Source organism: Lytechinus pictus, chromosome 14 (assembly GCF_037042905.1).
Source record: "Lytechinus pictus isolate F3 Inbred chromosome 14, Lp3.0, whole genome shotgun sequence".
NCBI lineage: Eukaryota > Metazoa > Echinodermata > Echinoidea > Temnopleuroida > Toxopneustidae > Lytechinus > Lytechinus pictus.
In genome coordinates, this window is record NC_087258.1 from 26,591,297 (window position 1) to 26,609,679 (window position 18,383).

At 40.0% G+C, this 18,383-nt stretch overlaps 1 protein-coding gene across 1 annotated transcript; it reads left to right on the forward strand.

Moving 5' to 3' along the window:
- Positions 1-11,403: 11,403 nt before the first annotated feature.
- LOC135156606 (uncharacterized) lies at positions 11,404-12,498 on the forward strand. Its single transcript, XM_064109185.1, has one exon. The coding sequence runs from the start codon at positions 11,404-11,406 to the stop codon at positions 12,496-12,498; it is 1,095 nt and encodes a 364-aa protein (XP_063965255.1).
- The last annotated feature ends 5,885 nt before the right edge of the window (positions 12,499-18,383 follow it).

Here is an 18,383-nt window from a genome sequence, read left to right on the forward strand (position 1 = left end):
AAACTAAGAGAAGAAGGTAAGTGTAAATATGTATCTATAAGTGATATGTATATAAATATATCCAGAAAAGAAATGTATATAAAAAAATATATAAATACACATATGGTGTAACTGATATTGTAATCCGCTAGGTGTGACGGGAAAAAACATAAGACTATATAGTAGGAAAAAAAAAAAAAAAAAAAAAAAAAAACCTGTATATGTGAAAAAAGAGGAAGCAAATTGCCTAAAAAGGTAAAAGCAAATATAGAAGAGAGGGGGTGTATTATGAAGAAACCATAGTATACATGTAAATAAGCAAATGTGGTAAATCTAAAAGAGGTGAGTGGAGAAAAAACAAATATATATATATATATATATATATATATAATAATAATTATATCGCCTGAATAAGGAAGGAAAATTGGAGCTAAGCTTGTATGAGAAATGGGAGGAAAGTAGAGTAAGAAACTATAATGTAACTATTCAAAAGAGCTGAGGGGGAAAATTATATGTATATATAAATTGAAAGTGGATAGGATAGGAAAGAAAAATCAGTCGTTCCCCTCTTGGATGTTCAGGCCATGAGGTTGGGTGGTGCGAAGTCGTCTCATCCAGAGCTTCTCCCTGCTAGTACGGACTGAGTCGGGACGGGTACCTAAAGATTCGATGCCCTGTAGCATCATGTCAGTGATGGAGTGGTTGGGGAGGTTAAAATGGCGGCCAACTGGAGTGTCCAGCTTTGCTGTGTTGACGGTGGATCTGTGCCCGTAGAATCGTTTCTTGAGTGTGGTCTTGGTTTCCCCTATGTATTGTACCCTACAAACTCTGCAAGTGATGAGATATACAACATTAGTGGTAGTGCATGTGATGTTGCCCTTGATTTGGTGAGACAGGCTGGTAGAGTTGCTGGTGAAAGTATCGCCCTCGTGAAGGTGTATTTCACATATGATGCACCTGTTGCTGGTGCATTTGAAGGTGCCATGCTGTATGGGAGAAGAATGGTTAGTGAGGGAGGGCACTTCAGCACGAACAATGAGGTCCCTGAGATTCGGTGGGCGTCGGTATGCTAGAAGGGGAGTATCGGGAACGGCCTGTTGGAGACGATCAGAAGTGTGTAAAATGTGGTGGTTATCAAACAGGATTTTGCGGAGAGGGGGTAGATTGGGATGGAAGGTGGTCACAAGCGGTATTCTGTCGGTGGTCTCCTTGTCACTTTTTGGTTTGAGAACTTCAGATCTGGGGAGAGAACGAACTTTGTTAATTGCCAGTTGGACTGCCCTGGCCCCGTGGCCCCTGGCACAGAGATGTTTCTGCAAATTCCTGGCATGGAAGGAAAAATCAGGGTCCTCGGAGCAGATACGGCGAAGTCTGAGGGCTTGACTGTAAGCGATGCCGGTTTTGCAGTGACGGGGGTGGCAGCTGGATGAGTGGAGGTACTGGTGGGTAACTTGTGTCAGCCCAAAGAAGAAGAAAAACATTTTCAATGGGCCAGGTACTTCGCTATGTCAGTGTATATCTTCTGTTATACTTGAAGCCCCCCCCCCCACACACAAAAAATAAATAAATAATACCACAATAAAATGAACAGCACCCAAACCAAATTGGTCTGATACCCCTTTCATAAACCCAATAAAACATATCCTCCAATTAGCCGCCTAAGAGTAATGCGGATAATTCAATAAAAATTGCGTTCACAAACTCCATAAATTATTTTTACGAGCGCCCGTCCTGAAAAAGGCGGATAATCGTCATGACAACTGAACACGCCCCCTCCAATGCGGTTGTGTTGGAAAAGGGTGACCTTGTGACCGCACCATGGCAATTATCCGCATTATTTGGAAATACGTTCATAAACTCAAAATCTTGTCCCGATGCTGCTATTATGCGGATAATAGCAGCATCAGAATAATGCGGATAACTCTTGTCCTCCTCTGATTTTACGACCAAATTATGCTGCTATTAGCCGCATAATTGTGTTTTATTGGGTTTATGAAAGGGGTATAAAGCATGGATTCTGCCATTCAGATGGAACATGCCTATTGCGTATTGGGAGCCACAAAGTTTGTGGCTACAGGCCACTTGTATGGTACCATCTATTTTGGGATTGCTAATGATGTGTTGTGGGGATTCTCTTTGGATGCAAATAGACTCTAATATATACCCTAACTCTTTGATTGCAAGTGTGTAGGTTTGAGTCCAGCTTGTACATTTTATTCAACTTTGCTTCAGGGAGTTGTACAGCTAGTACATATGCAACATTGTATTAGGGAGTTGAGACTCGAGGGCTAACACATAAGCCTAGGTCTATATTTTTAAGGAATACAAATCAACAAATCTGTTGGTCAATTATAGAGGATTGCTGTTTATCATCAAGGATTCACTTTCATAAATTATGCAGGTTAAAGTCAATTACAATTACAGCAATGCACAGACTGTCTATAGGCCTGCTAATTAAATAATTGAATGCTAGTCTTGGCAAGATCAATAGCTATCAGTCAAAAGTGAACTGGACAAGTTTAGTGTTAATTGGCCGTTTCCTTAATCCTAATCGGTTACAGGCGTTGCTTCGTCAGGAGTTCCAGAAGTCTATGAAGGCCTATTAGTCAGTGGACCACTCATGTTGCACATATTGTATTGCAATCAACAATCAAAGTATTACCTGTTTGAACTAAACACTCAGTCCATATTGGCTTATCTCGAAGCATTGCATTGTGGCGTGCAAACGCAACACATTAAGTCAGTTTATCAGTCTTCCTGGGATGCTTTTGATCAAATTTCTAATATTACATGTAGCTAAAAAAATAAATAAAAACACAGCCGCAAAACCAAACACAAACAACAAGACATATTTTTTTTCTTGTACATACATGTACAGTATATTCATTCGCTCTGTTATTCCCTCTTTTCAAGCGTAACCACCACAAACAACAGATCGATCAGGGCATCATACACGTAGACCTTTAATCTGAATCTGAATGGTTGGGTCAGCAAAATGTCGTTGATGGACACATTCACGCTTTAGAACCAGAGACAAAATTTACGATATTTACATTCTTTCACACTGGAAAAGGTACCTGCTATTTCCTAATTGGGAGCAGATTCATTTCCCAATCAGAGAATAGGCCTACCTAGTATATATTCTTAGTTTAAAATCCATCTGAAAGCAGCTTCTGATACACTGTATGACCCCGTTCTCACTATCTTCCTAAAACTAGTTTAGTGGAAACCAGTTTAACGTGTAATGAGAACGGTCGAAGCGATCTTCCAAACCGGTTCAGAAAACCACTTCACGATGTAGTTTTCCAGATCGCTTTGCCTCGTTAAACTGGTTTAAGCGTGAGGACACAGCCGTTCTTCAGGAAGCGATATTCGCACATTTTGAGCATGCTACTCCACACGACAGGTGTAGAATGCCTATGCTCCAGTTTAGAATTTCGCGCGAAACATGTCACCCCACTGAGTGTTTCTATAGCAACAACTTCGCTTTACGTGAAGAGATTTTGTGTGATTAAATGGGACCGCAAGCAAAGCGATCTTCCAAACTGGTTTCCTGAACCGGTTTCCGGTAAACTAGTTTGAGAAAGTGTAATGAGAACGGTGTCTATGTCTCAAGAACATTGCGCGCCTGCCCTGAGCCCCAGGTACTGTTTGCGGCATAATGCTCCCGCAGGGTTAGAACAAGATACATTGCTGAGATGGTGACCCTTACAAGCGAGAATCTGACCCACTTTATCGGTTACTCCATGGGATGCCCATATTCAACATAACAATGATACATGCTTTAAATATGTACACTATTACAGCGTAAAGTATCCCAAGTATTAAAAGAAGCCTGCAAAAGTATTTGACATGTTTCATTCCATATAGAAATTGTTGTTCCCTGCATAATTTTTCAAGCCTGAAAAAAGGTAACTAATTTGAATAATACTTACATGTAGTTTCAGTATAATTTAATATAATCTCCTTAGAATCAGAAAAAGAAGACGTATGCTTGATTGGAATGTGAGTTTATGTGCAATAGAATAACAGCTCTGATACACACTCATCACATCCCACACGCTCATTGAATGTCACTTCATAGTGAAAATGTTATCGAGCATGTAACTTAAAATAAATTTCCTTTTCATGAACTTACACCAAAGTTTAACCTGAATTCTGAATTTGATAAAGAGCAATTATTAACATGAATCTGGATTAAATAATCAGAAAAATCTAAATCTGATCTTCCAAATGGTGGTATTCCCCATGGAGAAAGGAAAATTGTATGAAACTTGTGTGTATTTCAACACTCAAAGTGATCATCTCGGAATCACCAATTTTAGAGCAGCAAACACACAGTATGTACATGTACCAGAATGACCAGTTTCATAACAAGGAATATGAAGCAAAATTAAGAATGAAGCAGTGACTACACCAAACAATGGTATGTGTACATGCATGTGTTCTATTCCAGACTTTACCCCCATCAACCATCAATCCAAACTTGACCTTAAACCTTTGACCTTGATGTCTCATAACTATCACAGGTTTTATCTCTGCAGCAAAAAACGCATTGACTCTGAAATCGATATCAAAACTAGGAATGAAAATTGGGAAATGGGAAGCGAGAAAGGGGAGGATCTGGGAAGGAAAATGGAAAGTGGAAGGAAAAGTGGAAGGGGAGAGGGGGTGAATTGGGAAAGGGGGGGGGCGAGAGAAAGTGGAAGGTGGAGCGGAGGTGAAGGGGAGTGGAAGGAAATGGATAGGAAGGAGGGGGAGGGGAGCGTGAGGGGAAGGGGAAGGGGAGGAAGGGGAGGAGAGGGAAGGGAAGGGGAAAGGAAAGGAAGGGGAAGGGAAGGGAAAGGAAAGGGAAAGAGATGGGAAATGGAAACAGATAGAGAAGGGAATGGAAAGGGAAATGAAGGAGAAGGGGGAAGGGAAGAAGGAAGGGGATGGAAGAGCAAGAGGGAAAGAGGTTGGAACAGGAAGAGGGAGGGGATGGGTCAGGAAGATTGGGAAAGGATAGGAAAGGGGAGGGAGAAGGGAAGGGAAGGGAAGGAAGAGGGGGAAGGGAAGTGAGAGGGGGAGGGAGAAAGAAAAAATGAGGGGGGTAAAAAGGGGAGAGGGAGGGAATGGAAAGGTGTATCAGGAAAAGAATAGAAATGGGGGAAAGGGAAAGGGGGAAGGGGAAAGGGAGAGGGAAATCAGGAAGGGAAAGGAAAAGAGGAAGGGGTTGGTTATAGGAAAGGGGAAGGGGCAGGAGGTTGGGAAGATGGGACGGGATAGAAGGGGAAAGGGGAGAGAAAGTGGGAACGACAGCATGGGAGTGGGAGGGGATGGGGTAAATCAACACTTCGAAATGTAAAGTATCGGCTCTACAATGTTAAAATATATACATGTTTGGATTTATTCATTGCCATAATACCAGTGTCCCACTCTCCTCCGTGTTATCCTGTTTGCAGAACACTTCACTTGCATGTAGGCAAACCCTGTACTGAGCAACATGTATTGTTCCAACTGTTTCAATGTGAATGATTCGTTAACAATTTACTACCTGGTTCAATAATAGAGTGATAGAGGCTGTTCTCACTACGTTCCTAAAACTAGTTTACTGGAAACTAGTTTAGTGGAAACTAGTTTAACGCGTAGTGAGAACGGTCAAAGCGGTCTTGGAAGCGATCTTCCAAACCAGTTTGGAAAACCACCTCGCGATGTAGTTTTCAAGATCGCTTTGCCTCGTTAAACTGGTTTTAGCGTAAGTGAGGACACAACCGTTCTTCGGGAAGCGATCTTCGCACATTTTGAGCGCGCTACTCCACACGACAGGTGTAGAATGCCTATGCTGCGGTTTCGAATTTCGCGCGAAACGTGTCACCCCACTGAGAGCGTTTCCATAGCAACAAGAGCGCTTTACGTGAAGTGATTTTGAAAACCACTTTCGTGTGATCAAGTGAGAACGCTAGCAAAGCGATCTTCCAAACTGGCTTTCTGAACCAGTTCCCAGTAAACTAGTTTTAGGAACGTAGTGAGAACAGCCTCATAGAGTTGCCCTGGTTTGTCTTTACCATTAATTGTTTTGTTTCTTCTTTTGTTATCTCACCTGAGATTTTCCTTTTCTTCTTAAAAAAACTTCATTATTATAATACGACCAGGGAGTTATAGATGCTTTCCTTTATAACTATTTTTCTTCTAATATTCTGATGTATGACAATATACCTCAACAGAAACCTTATTACATAATACTGTTTGTCTTAACAGCTCTCTGACCAGTATCCAGTAAGATTCTTTGTCGAGATAGAACACGATAAGGGCTGTAAAGCACACACTAAACATCTACTTGACATTTCCTATTCACTCTAGGTGGTTTCAAACTGCCTTGATCACAAGAATCCCCGTTAAATTACGAGAACTTTTTCAGGCTAAAAAATACCCATTAATTATTTTTCATTCACACCGCCCTGGATCATACCCTTTGGAATATAAGTTCCTGAAGTTATGGGAATGCGCAGTGTGGTCTGATAAGCAAGCAAGGCGCAAGATTCAAAATCGCTAGCTCAGCACTGAGCCACCCATGGCGCCCGCGCCCAACTACACGCTGGGCTAAAAGTTCCCGTAATTTGCTTTCAAACTGCCAAAATACCTGCAACCTTGGAAAAATCCCCCGGAAAAGTTCTCGTAATTTTGACAAGTATTTAGCGGGTATTTTCTTTCAGGGAGATTACGCGTAATGTGCTTTCAGACTGCCCCAATTTCCTGGTATTTTCTGATCGGGTAATTTTCCCGATCAGAAAAATACCAGGAGCTGACAAACTTCGAGGCGGTCTGAAACCACCGAATGTGGTTTTTAACCGCCTCGATCACAAGAATCCCCATTAAATTACGAAAACTTTTTGAGGCTATAAAATACCCATTAATTATTCCCACATTCACACCGCCCCAAAACATACCCTTCAGGATATAAGTTCCTGAAGTTACGAGCATGCTCAGTATGGTCTGATAAGCAAGCAAGGCGAAAGATTCAAAATTGCTATCTTAGCAGTCACCCACGGCGCCTATAATTTGCTTTCACACTGCCAAAATACCTGCGACCTTGGAAAAATCCCTGTGAAATTTCTTGTAATTTTGACAAGAACCTACAGTTCTATTTAGCAGGTATTTTCTTTCAGGAAGATTGTGCGTAATTTGCTATTTTGCTTTCACACTGCCAAAATTACCTGGCATTTTTTTATTTGGGTACATTTCCCGATCACAAAATACCTGGAACGGACGAACTTCGAGGCGGTCTGAAACCACCTAAAGTGTCAATATTCCACAGATGCTTAGACATTTACATCAAAACAATGGATTGGAACAAAGTCACGTTTTTTAATATTAACATGCAATTGCAGATATAAATCACATGTACATGAGAGTTAAGCAATTACTTAAATGTTGGTTTCTTACACGTATAAGTCGGGAAGAAACTAATGATTTTTATCATTGAGCTAATTGCATTTTTCTCCTTCATAATCATATCAAAATTTATTTTACACTGTACATAGGCCTGCTATTAGGTGTCCATGTATATTCCACACAAGTGAAACATTTTTCATATCACTATTTATTTTGGAAGGGAGAGGTCATCATAATAACCATAGTGATAACAATGGTGGATCAATATCAATATGAAATATCATTGGGTGTTTTCACACCCATCCAATGAAAAATAAAACCTGGTATTTTTGCCAGTGTGAAAGAAAAGTACTTCTAATATTTGTGAAATTCAAAGAATAAATCTGATACTTTCAAAACTACGAAAGACCATTAGTGCCACGGAGAAAAAAAAACACTATTTCTACTAATCTGTTATAACAGATTACGGTATTTCTACTAATCTGTTTAAACAGATTATAATCTGTTATAACAGATTACGGTATTTCTACTAATCTGTTATAACAGATTACGGTATTTCTACTAATCTGTTATAACAGATTACGGTATTTCTACTAATCTGTTTAAACAGATTATAATCTGTTATAACAGATTACGGTATTTCTACTAATCTGTTATAACAGATTACGGTATTTCTACTAATCTGTTTAAACAGATTATAATCTGTTATAACAGATTACGGTATTTCTACTAATCTGTTTAAACAGATTATAATCTGTTATAACAGATTACGGTATTTCTACTAATCTGTTTAAACAGATTATAATCTGTTATAACAGATTACGGTATTTCTACTAATCTGTTATAACAGATTACGGTATTTCTACTAATCTGTTATAACAGATTACGGTATTTCTACTAATCTGTTTAAACAGATTATAATCTGTTATAACAGATTACAGATCAACAAGATACGACCTTCTTTTGTCACTTAACTTCCGCTATAGTGGCTGTGATGACGTCACCCGCACACGCTCGTTGAAACTGTCGACCACTAGCGTTCGACCAATAAAAATGAAAATAGCGACTGGAAAAAAATGAGTATTGCGTCTCCGAAATGGTGCAAACAAAAGGGAAATTGTATTTCTCCCTAGCGATATAGATTAGGATGTAGGATTGAAGGATTTGATGTGATATAATGGGGCTAGAAATAAAGCACGAATTTCTTAATATTATTCAACTACCCGAATTCTACCTGTTAATCTTAATCATTATGGATGTGTAACAATGAGGAGACTACGTTCAACAGGAAGTTTGCGCAGATTAAACTAACATGACAAAGAGGGAGAGAGGGGAAGATATAAGCATTTACGTGCATCTCTATGGTTTGTCAACATCACATTATTTTCTTTTGAACCTAATCTTGATTTCGGTTTCAAAACACGCCCCGATAAGTGAATATTTGAATTTTATATGTGGTTAAATGGCCTCGATCACCCCCCCCCCCTCTCAATGTCGAAATATAAAACAGAGACTGAAGTTTGATAAAACCCATATAAAAATGTTTTTCTTTATCATTGCATTATTATTTTTTAATATGAAAATATAAAGGAAATTAAAATAAAATTCTTAAAGCGATTATGACAGTGTCAACGCCCGATGTCAACGTCAAATATTATCTTCATAGTTGTAAAACAGAACAACAACAAAGTGTTAAACAGTAATACTGTGGCAGAATAAGACTGGAAATACCAGACTCATTACAAAAGAAATGCAAAGGATATTCATTCGACCCAACCCATTTCCAGTTTTATTAATTAAATATACCAAATTGACAAAAGGCATCCATATGATTCGGCAATTTACAGTGATTCAACAGGATGGGCTATCATTTCAATTAAATTAAAATTCAAATATTCACTTAACGGGGCGTGTTTTGAAACCGAAATCAAGATTAGGTTCAAAAGAAAATAATGTGATGTTGACAAACCATAGAGATGCACGTAAATGCTTATATCTTCCCCTCTCTCCCTCTTTGTCATGTTAGTTTAATCTGCGCAAACTTCCTGTTGAACGTAGTCTCCTCATTGTTACACATCCATAATGATTAAGATTAACAGGTAGAATTCGGGTAGTTGAATAATATTAAGAAATTCGTGCTTTATTTCTAGCCCCATTATATCACATCAAATCCTTCAATCCTACATCCTAATCTATATCGCTAGGGAGAAATACAATTTCCCTTTTGTTTGCACCATTTCGGAGACGCAATACTCATTTTTTTCCAGTCGCTATTTTCATTTTTATTGGTCGAACGCTAGTGGTCGACAGTTTCAACGAGCGTGTGCGGGTGACGTCATCACAGCCACTATAGCGGAAGTTAAGTGACAAAAGAAGGTCGTATCTTGTTGATCTGTAATCTGTTATAACAGATTATAATCTGTTTAAACAGATTAGTAGAAATACCGTAATCTGTTATAACAGATTAGTAGAAATACCGTAATCTGTTATAACAGATTAGTAGAAATACCGTAATCTGTTATAACAGATTAGTAGAAATACCGTAATCTGTTATAACAGATTATAATCTGTTTAAACAGATTAGTAGAAATGCCGTAATCTGTTAAAACAGATTAGTAGAAATACCGTAATCTGTTATAACAGATTAGTAGAAATACCGTAATCTGTTATAACAGATTATAATCTGTTTAAACAGATTAGTAGAAATACCGTAATCTGTTATAACAGATTAGTAGAAATACCGTAATCTGTTATAACAGATTATAATCTGTTTAAACAGATTAGTAGAAATACCGTAATCTGTTATAACAGATTAGTAGAAATACCGTAATCTGTTATAACAGATTAGTAGAAATACCGTAATCTGTTATAACAGATTATAATCTGTTTAAACAGATTAGTAGAAATACCGTAATCTGTTATAACAGATTAGTAGAAATAGCGTTTTTTTTTCTCCGTGGCACTAATGGTCTTTCGTACAAAACAACTAGAACTTTACAACAAATTTCTCCTTAATAGTCACTGAGGGGAAAATTACACGGATTAATGTGAGGCAAGTTTCCAAATAAATTCTCTGACCGGACAATTTACCCTGATCATGGATTACCAGTTATTTTGGGGTTGGTATAAATACGGAAAATAGGCATATCAGATATCTTAAAGCCTGAACAAAATTCTTGTTTAATTGCCTGGTAATTTGTTGATCAAGTCGGCTAAAAGCACATGAGTCTAGTTGCAGGCTGAGTGATAACTACATGCAGAAAAGTATCTGGTTCTGGAGGGTGTCAAGTGAAATAATTAATTGAGTACTTATGTGACCTATTCCCTTAATTCATGAGTAGATTTCTTATTAGGTAGATGTAAATATGCCTCTTGAGAATTATCATCAACCATATCACGATGATGTCAAGTTATTATATTGATACAACCCTGAGGCTGATACCTGCTATCTACATGTATGGTTGTACATTTACCCATCCAGCTGCTGTGATCTACATACCAGCATCATCGATTGATTGTTTCCCATTATTACTTCACATGTAATGTACATCCCGCACGAACACCATTTCTCGTGACAATAATACACAAACATATTCTACAGTACAAGTCAGCTATCTATGAATCACTGTAGTACTATCACCTTATTACTAAATCTACTGAGCAAGCCCAGTCGGTAGAGCGGGGGTTTCGGATTCCGGTGACCCTGGTTCGATTCCCACTTGGTGCACTAGTGCCCTCTGGTAAGGCGTTAATCCTGATTACCAGGGGAGTGTTTCATCAAGATTTTTGTCCGACAAGTCATCAGATCTGACAACTTTCCTTGATTCTGATTGGCTGTGAGGCAGTGTTAGTATGGTAACTGTCGTATAAAATAAGACTTGGATGTTGTTTGAAGGTTTGCATGGTGGTATGTACAATCGCTGATGTGGTTTACGGTACACCATGTGTAGTGTCATAGAAACAGTGGATAGAAGAAGAGAAGAAATGGATAGGCGAGAAAGTGGAGATTTGAGAGTAGAGTATTCTTTCTTGTAAGTAGTCCTCTCCACCATGGAGACCCAGCACGACAACTCAATTCCCTTTCTAGACGTCCTCATCACCAAGACACCATCCGGATTTCCATCTCATCAAGTATACCGAAAACCCACCCACACAGACCGCTACCTCAATTTCCGCTCACACCACCACCCATCCGTCCACCAATCAGTCGCCGACACTCTCGTCAGACGAGCCCACCAACTCAGCGATAAGGCCCACTTACAACAGGAACTCAAGCACGTGACCAATGCACTCACCACCATCAACCATTACCCCAGGAGAAGGATCAACACTCATCCGTCCAACCGCCAACCCAGCACCAACAGCGACAGCACCCAAACCAAACCTATCGCCACCATAGCACTTCCCTACATTGGCAAGGCTTCACACCGATTACAACGCATCCTTCACTCTGCCAACATCCTCGTCAGACACCAATCCTCTCGAAAACTACACTCCATCCTGCACTCTCACAAGGACAAGCACCCATCCAACAAGCAACCAGGCGTTTACAAGATCCCCTGCGACTGTGGCAAAGTCTACATCGGAGAAACCGGCCGAGACTTCGACACCAGACTAAAGGAACATAAGACCCACCACCGACGCAGCGACTGGGACCGATCTGCCATTGTCAAACACGCACAACAGGAAAATCACCGCATAGACTGGGACAATAGCCATCTAATCACCAACATCCGGCACTGGAATACCAGAAGGGTCAGGGAAGCCATTGAGATACATCAACACCACACTGTGCCTCAAGACCCTGGCCTCCACATCAACAGCATCTGGCACCCAATCCTACGTCACCACCCAACTTCCAACCAATCCACAACCAACTCCAACAAGCCACCAACCACCGTCACCTCACCAAGCCCTCCTACCAAACACAGCAGTCTGATCGAATCACCAACTCAACCAGCGATTTCGCCAACACACACACCGCCGCCACCGACTTCGCCAACACACACACCGCCGCCACCGACACCTCGCTACAACCTCCGCCGACGACCCAACACCTCATCCGCACACCAGGCCACCCACTCAATCCCGCCGAAGCCTACCCGACGAGTCCGCCGACCAACACGCACAGATCGCCATAACTGATGTACCTACCACGCCGACACACACACACGCCGCCGTAACTCACCCCATTGTCTACACACCGCGTCCGCATACCACGCCAACTCGTTTCCCGCCAAAACCGCCGACCCACGCACAGAGCGCCACCTACGACGACAGCCCGCCGTGACCGCCGGCCCAGCGCTTTCCCCCACGTCCGCACGAACGTCATAAGTACCGCCGCACGCCAAGCGAACACTCACTCCTGAAGACGGACAGTCAACCTGCCCGAAACGTCGAGTCTCTCTACTACTCACCATCTCTACTCGCCTACTCAAGCCAGCATCTCCTCATCGGCTCTACTACTCAAGCTGTTCTCAACTCTTCAATCTTTCCTGGTTTACAGTCCTTTTCAGGACTACTTACAAGAAAGAATACTCTACTCTCAAATCTCCACTTTCTCGCCTATCCATTTCTTCTCTTCTTCTATCCACTGTTTCTATGACACTACACATGGTGTACCGTAAACCACATCAGCGAAAATAAGACTTGTCGGATAAAACGTCCGACAAGTCCTTCATGAAACACTCCCCAGGTCCCTCAGAGAGGAATGTAAGCAGTGGGTCCTCTGGTTGCTTGCTTATAAGCATTCATGCTTTCTTAGCAATCAGTTCAAAAGAAAAAAATTCCCCAACAAATCCCCATACAATCTATTTTCATTACTGGGGGGGGGGGAGGCAGAGCACAAGCTTAATCTTAATTTTAATCCCGTTTGCATATTTATCACGAAAAGTTTATCATATTTTTTTTTTTTTTTTCATAAAATCAGAGGCTGCCGATGCAACTGATATTACATGCAGGACTACAGCTTATTGCCATGGAAAATAGAGAAGTGTTTACCAGTACACAATTCAATGACATCATTATGTACATTAGGTACATGTGGTTCCAACGATGATGACTAATGTTTTAGCAAATTCCTCTTGTGTGCAAGGATAAATTATTATGGGGAAATGAATGTTCCTTCTGCCTAGATTTAGAGATACATGTAGGCTAGTAGTACATGTATATAACTTTCTTGCTCGTTGGTGTTCCATATTTCGTATAAGCTTCTTATATTTTTTTTTCTACAGATATCTGAATTAGATCCTATGCATGCATCGAAATAGTTCATGGAGACATGCATGCATTGAGTCATGCAAATTCACCTTAAAAGTTCCATGCACTTTTAAATTGAACAGTGATGATGGATTTATAAAGTTGTATTAAATTTTTATCTTATTCTGGTACATTTCTATGAAGGCGATATAGGGACAGTGATTTTCCATTTTACCAGTAAATAAAACAGAAATTCTGTTTGGTTCTTATACATGTACTTTTCATGAATAGAAAATTTCATAGAATTCACCTTTGCAAAACAGATTTCAGGTTTTTGCTGTGTACATTTTCAGTGACAAAACGGAATTTCCATTTTTAGATCAAGCTGAAACAGAATTACAGATTTTCAGAAACGGAAAGACCATTTTTTTAAACGGATAATCACTGTCTCTAGCGATGGAGTTTAATAAGATCTCATTCAGCTGCATTTTAAAAAGGAAATTGCTGCTTACTGCCAATATTTATTTTGTTAATGCTGGAGTTTTGAAGGGGAGAAGGGGGGGGGGGGGCAGGTAGAAACGGAAAAATATCCAAAAATATTTGTTCATATATTGTTAATATATAATCCCTTTCTTTAAATTTTCTTGGATATCATTCAAGTTCATTTTATATCAATGGAGTTGCAAATTTGTTCAAAATGACAATTCAAATAACAATGACTATAAGTCAAAATGAAAAGGTATTATCTCCAACTAAGTATATACTAATTTCGAGCCAAGTTCATACAAATAAATTATGTTTATCCCACTATTTCTCCTTCATGCATTTCATGGTCACAGTTGGAAGAACAACAAAAAACAATAGTAATGCCAGCTTGAAATCTTTATCAGCTGTTTGAATTGCTGCATCCTTGGTTCAAGGGAGGCCCTACATATAATTCAACAATCTTTGGAAATACTTTGAAAAAAGATTTCACACGAAGTAAGTTACATCATGTAGTCTGGTCAAGACAGAGCAGGGTTGAAGTAAACTTAGTAAATTTTTAGGATAAAACTGCAAGATTTCTTCAAAATTAAGTTCATGTACCCCCCCCCCTTTCAACCTTCTCTCCCATAACCATCTACTGAATAAAGTTGACCACCGGGGGGGGGGTCTTAGAAAATGACCCATTCTCACCAGGATGAATTTCTACTGAAGTTATACACGTGTGAACCTGGCTACTACATGTAAGCTACCGTACTAAGTATTCATGTGGCATGCATATAATTTTTGCAACAAAAAAAAGGCTAGCATCATCCATGAATGTTTGATAGACAAGGTGCTCTCGTTGTAAAAGGCATTGAATGCATTTGTAACTGCACGCTTCTCAAAATTAAACTCAGCATTTCTGCATGTAAACTTTGAACTGGAGATGGAAAGGCTCCACACTAGATTAACCTGTAAACTTTGAAAGTTTGAAGATAACGTAAATTTTCAAGTTATATACATGCACATCTGTTTGGAGAAATTGTACTATTAACTTAAAGTGGAAGGAAACCATTTTGCAGTGCTCAGGAGAAATAAAATCATTTGTGAGCAGTTTTCAAACTTTCTCGTCAAAGATAAAACTTGATCTAGAAGTCACCAACCTTGCTTTTGGAAAAGAATGAACCCCTCCCTGATGTCTCCATTGTCCTGGTAATAGTGAGTTAAAATCCAATAAAAGAATCCACAAAGGTGCTTTAAAAGATCCAACACAAAACGGATAATTCCTTAATCAGGCCTCTCTCGAGTACAACAAAACCCCAAGTCGACGGGGTGAATGAGTGCATACAAACTTTCTGAAAGTTTTAAAGCAAATACATTATCAGCGTAGAGTGCAGTTATGAAATAAATGTTCAGTAGTCAACGATACTATTCTCCAAGCGCTTTTTGACGTCTTGATGATTACGTTGTAAGATGTACAAATTGGTACCAATCAATGCGTGTTCCACAGAACAGAAAGTCCAATGCATGTCAAAGGGACGGTCAAATGCCTCCTGCTCTACTGCAAGATCTGCATGCCTATACGATTCCTCACTGGTAATCAGGTCTGACAGCTGATCGGAGTGTCGTCATCCTGGTGTATACTCTCATACCAAGAAATATCCACTCACGCACAACATCTTTCCCACGACAGTTATAGAATGCTTTCCAGTGAGTGATCCTATAGCTATGCCAAGTGTTGTCCCAGATAATGTGAAATGCGACTACAATGGGATGAGGTAAATCAGGTTGCACATGCACCTCTAGCAATATGGGAAGGCAAGGATTGAGTCGGCTGGTTGTATACGCCACAGACCCCAACAACCTCAACAAACACAGATTAATCAGGAGACTCATAGAAGTGGGAGGGCTGTAAACACAAAAGTTTGTCAGTCATAGGTCATAGTCATGACCAACAACATGACCACAGAATCCGCGCTGGAGGGCAGACGATGAACAGAGCACCGATTGTGTCAGGTATTCCACTGGGTATTTAGAAGGAGCACTCTTGAGCTCCAAAGTCCAAAGCGCACTTCTTCTCTCCGCAGGCCTTGCACTCCTTATGATGAGCAAGCATCCCAGCACTGGAGGCTATTCAAGCAGTGTAGATCTGGTGATGATTACAAAGTGCGGTGCCTTTCTCTCCATTCACTGGCCCTAAGCCCATCCCACGCATTTGTGTATGAAGTGTGTGTATGCCAGACCATGCGGGTGAGATTCCCCTATTGACATGTGCCCTGTGATCAAGGCAAACCTAACAGAGCAAGTGATTCAATCATGTGTATACATATATATACTGGATTTAGGACTCTTGGGGGTTTTCTGAACCAGTTTTGTTTACCCATCAGTAAATTTTCACGGTGCTTTTTGCAGCTCATTGCACATGATGACACTGTCAACATGACAAGTCTGACACTTTTTACTCACTGTCCTTCCTTCATTAACTCAAAGAAGGGAAACCTCAGGAAGGAGATCAATTATGTCTTTAATCTCTAATGATCTGAAATGAAGTGTCTTGATAGGGCCTATGTGTTGATTATGTAATTTACATGTAATCTTTGGTAGAAGCATGAAGATACATGGTAGAACTGTAGGCTATGAAGCCTACACCTTGAAAACATTGGGGAGGTTTACAATGCCAGAGTGGACAGCAGTGTACAGTCCTCAGTAGTTTCGTCATCTCAAGGCTCCAGGAACTGCACATGCGCCACCTTCTCTCCCTCATCTACTATCAAATCCAAGCACCTGAAAACAGTGATTCTCACGTAATCCAAAATATCGATAGAATGACATGGACTTTTTTAATATATCACTTGGTTATCACATTCCTGACACGGAAAAAAAATCAAACGGGGGCTCGGGCGATTTAGCCCCTGAAATGCCTCAATGAGCCCTGGAAATTAAAAAAAGAGCACCATAAAATCCCCATTCATTGATATGATAAAGCTTATCCAATGTTGCAGATTTAGGCAGTAGGCTGTGAAAAGTAGCCCCCGAAAATACTTTTTTTTCCTGGTGTGATATCATCTCAAACAAACTTTCCATTTCCAACCCAAGCGAGTGAGATCTGAATCCAAAGCCCGGGGGGGGGGGGGGGGCCACTTACATTGATGAGTGGATACCATGCACGACCATAAAAACACGTAAAAAGGATGTCTTTTTCAAGATAGGGCACGTTACGTACGTAACATGATAAGGGTGTCAAAAACACGAAAAATAATTTTAAAAGGGTATCTATTTCGCTTGGAAAGCTACGTGTTTAGGGTCAAATTTGCGGGGATGATGAAACAAAATTAAAATGTTTTATAAAGGATGTCCTTTTTGCCCCAACACTACGTGTTTAGAGTCCGATTTGCGCGAGGTGTGAAAGGTGGGGCCGTACTAAATGGTGTGTAAAGGGCGACGACCGACGGACCCGTGACATAACAATAAAATATCGCTGTACTGGTTTAGGGGTTCATTTCAGGGAACACTTGCCAAGAGTTAGTTTTGTTTCCAATACTTGTTAAGGGTAGGGTTTCAGACGCCAATACTCATTAAGGGGTGCATTTTCAGAATATGGAAAATACGTGTTTAGGGTGCTTTTCGAGACCCCATGGTCGCGCATGGTATCCACTCGTCAGCACCCTTTATTTACCAAAAAAGCATACACCTGATAAACATTCAAAGCATCGCAAATTAGGCATAAGACTCTAACCATATTGGCTCTTTATATAAAATTATACTTATCACAACCTATCCCCATGCAACCTAAAAAATGCCTATTTATCCCACGGTTTCCCTGCTGAAAATTTCATGCATTGCTGGAGATTTTTTTTTTTTCACAAATAACATCTCTGAAAAGACGGATGAAAAATCAATTACCCCCCCCTCCCCCCCCCCCCCCATGTACATCCAAACTGTATATTGGTCTAGGAAATTGTAAAATGAAAACACAACATACACATTTAGTTTTTCCCGAATCTAAATGCTGCCCTCTTGTGTAAAAATACAGTTAACTGTTGGACTAGCTAATGGTAAGATTAAATTTAAAACTGACATAAATTCAAGATTTTTCCTCCGGCTTTCACTGAATATAAATCTGCTCATTCAGTTTATCACTAATCCACTTTATGCAAAGACAGGATCTAGAGTGGTTTAAGGTGCCTAAAAAAGGGAACACTTTTCATCTATTGTTATTTAGAATGGAATAGTCAAGTAGTCAAGTTCATTGTTTAGGAGGTGTCAAACCCTGCTCAGTCAGCTTTATAGGGTAATAAAACACAATGTGGTAAAAACCCCACCTCTAATGACTCACCCTTTTCTCAGAGGCAAATGAATAGAATAAA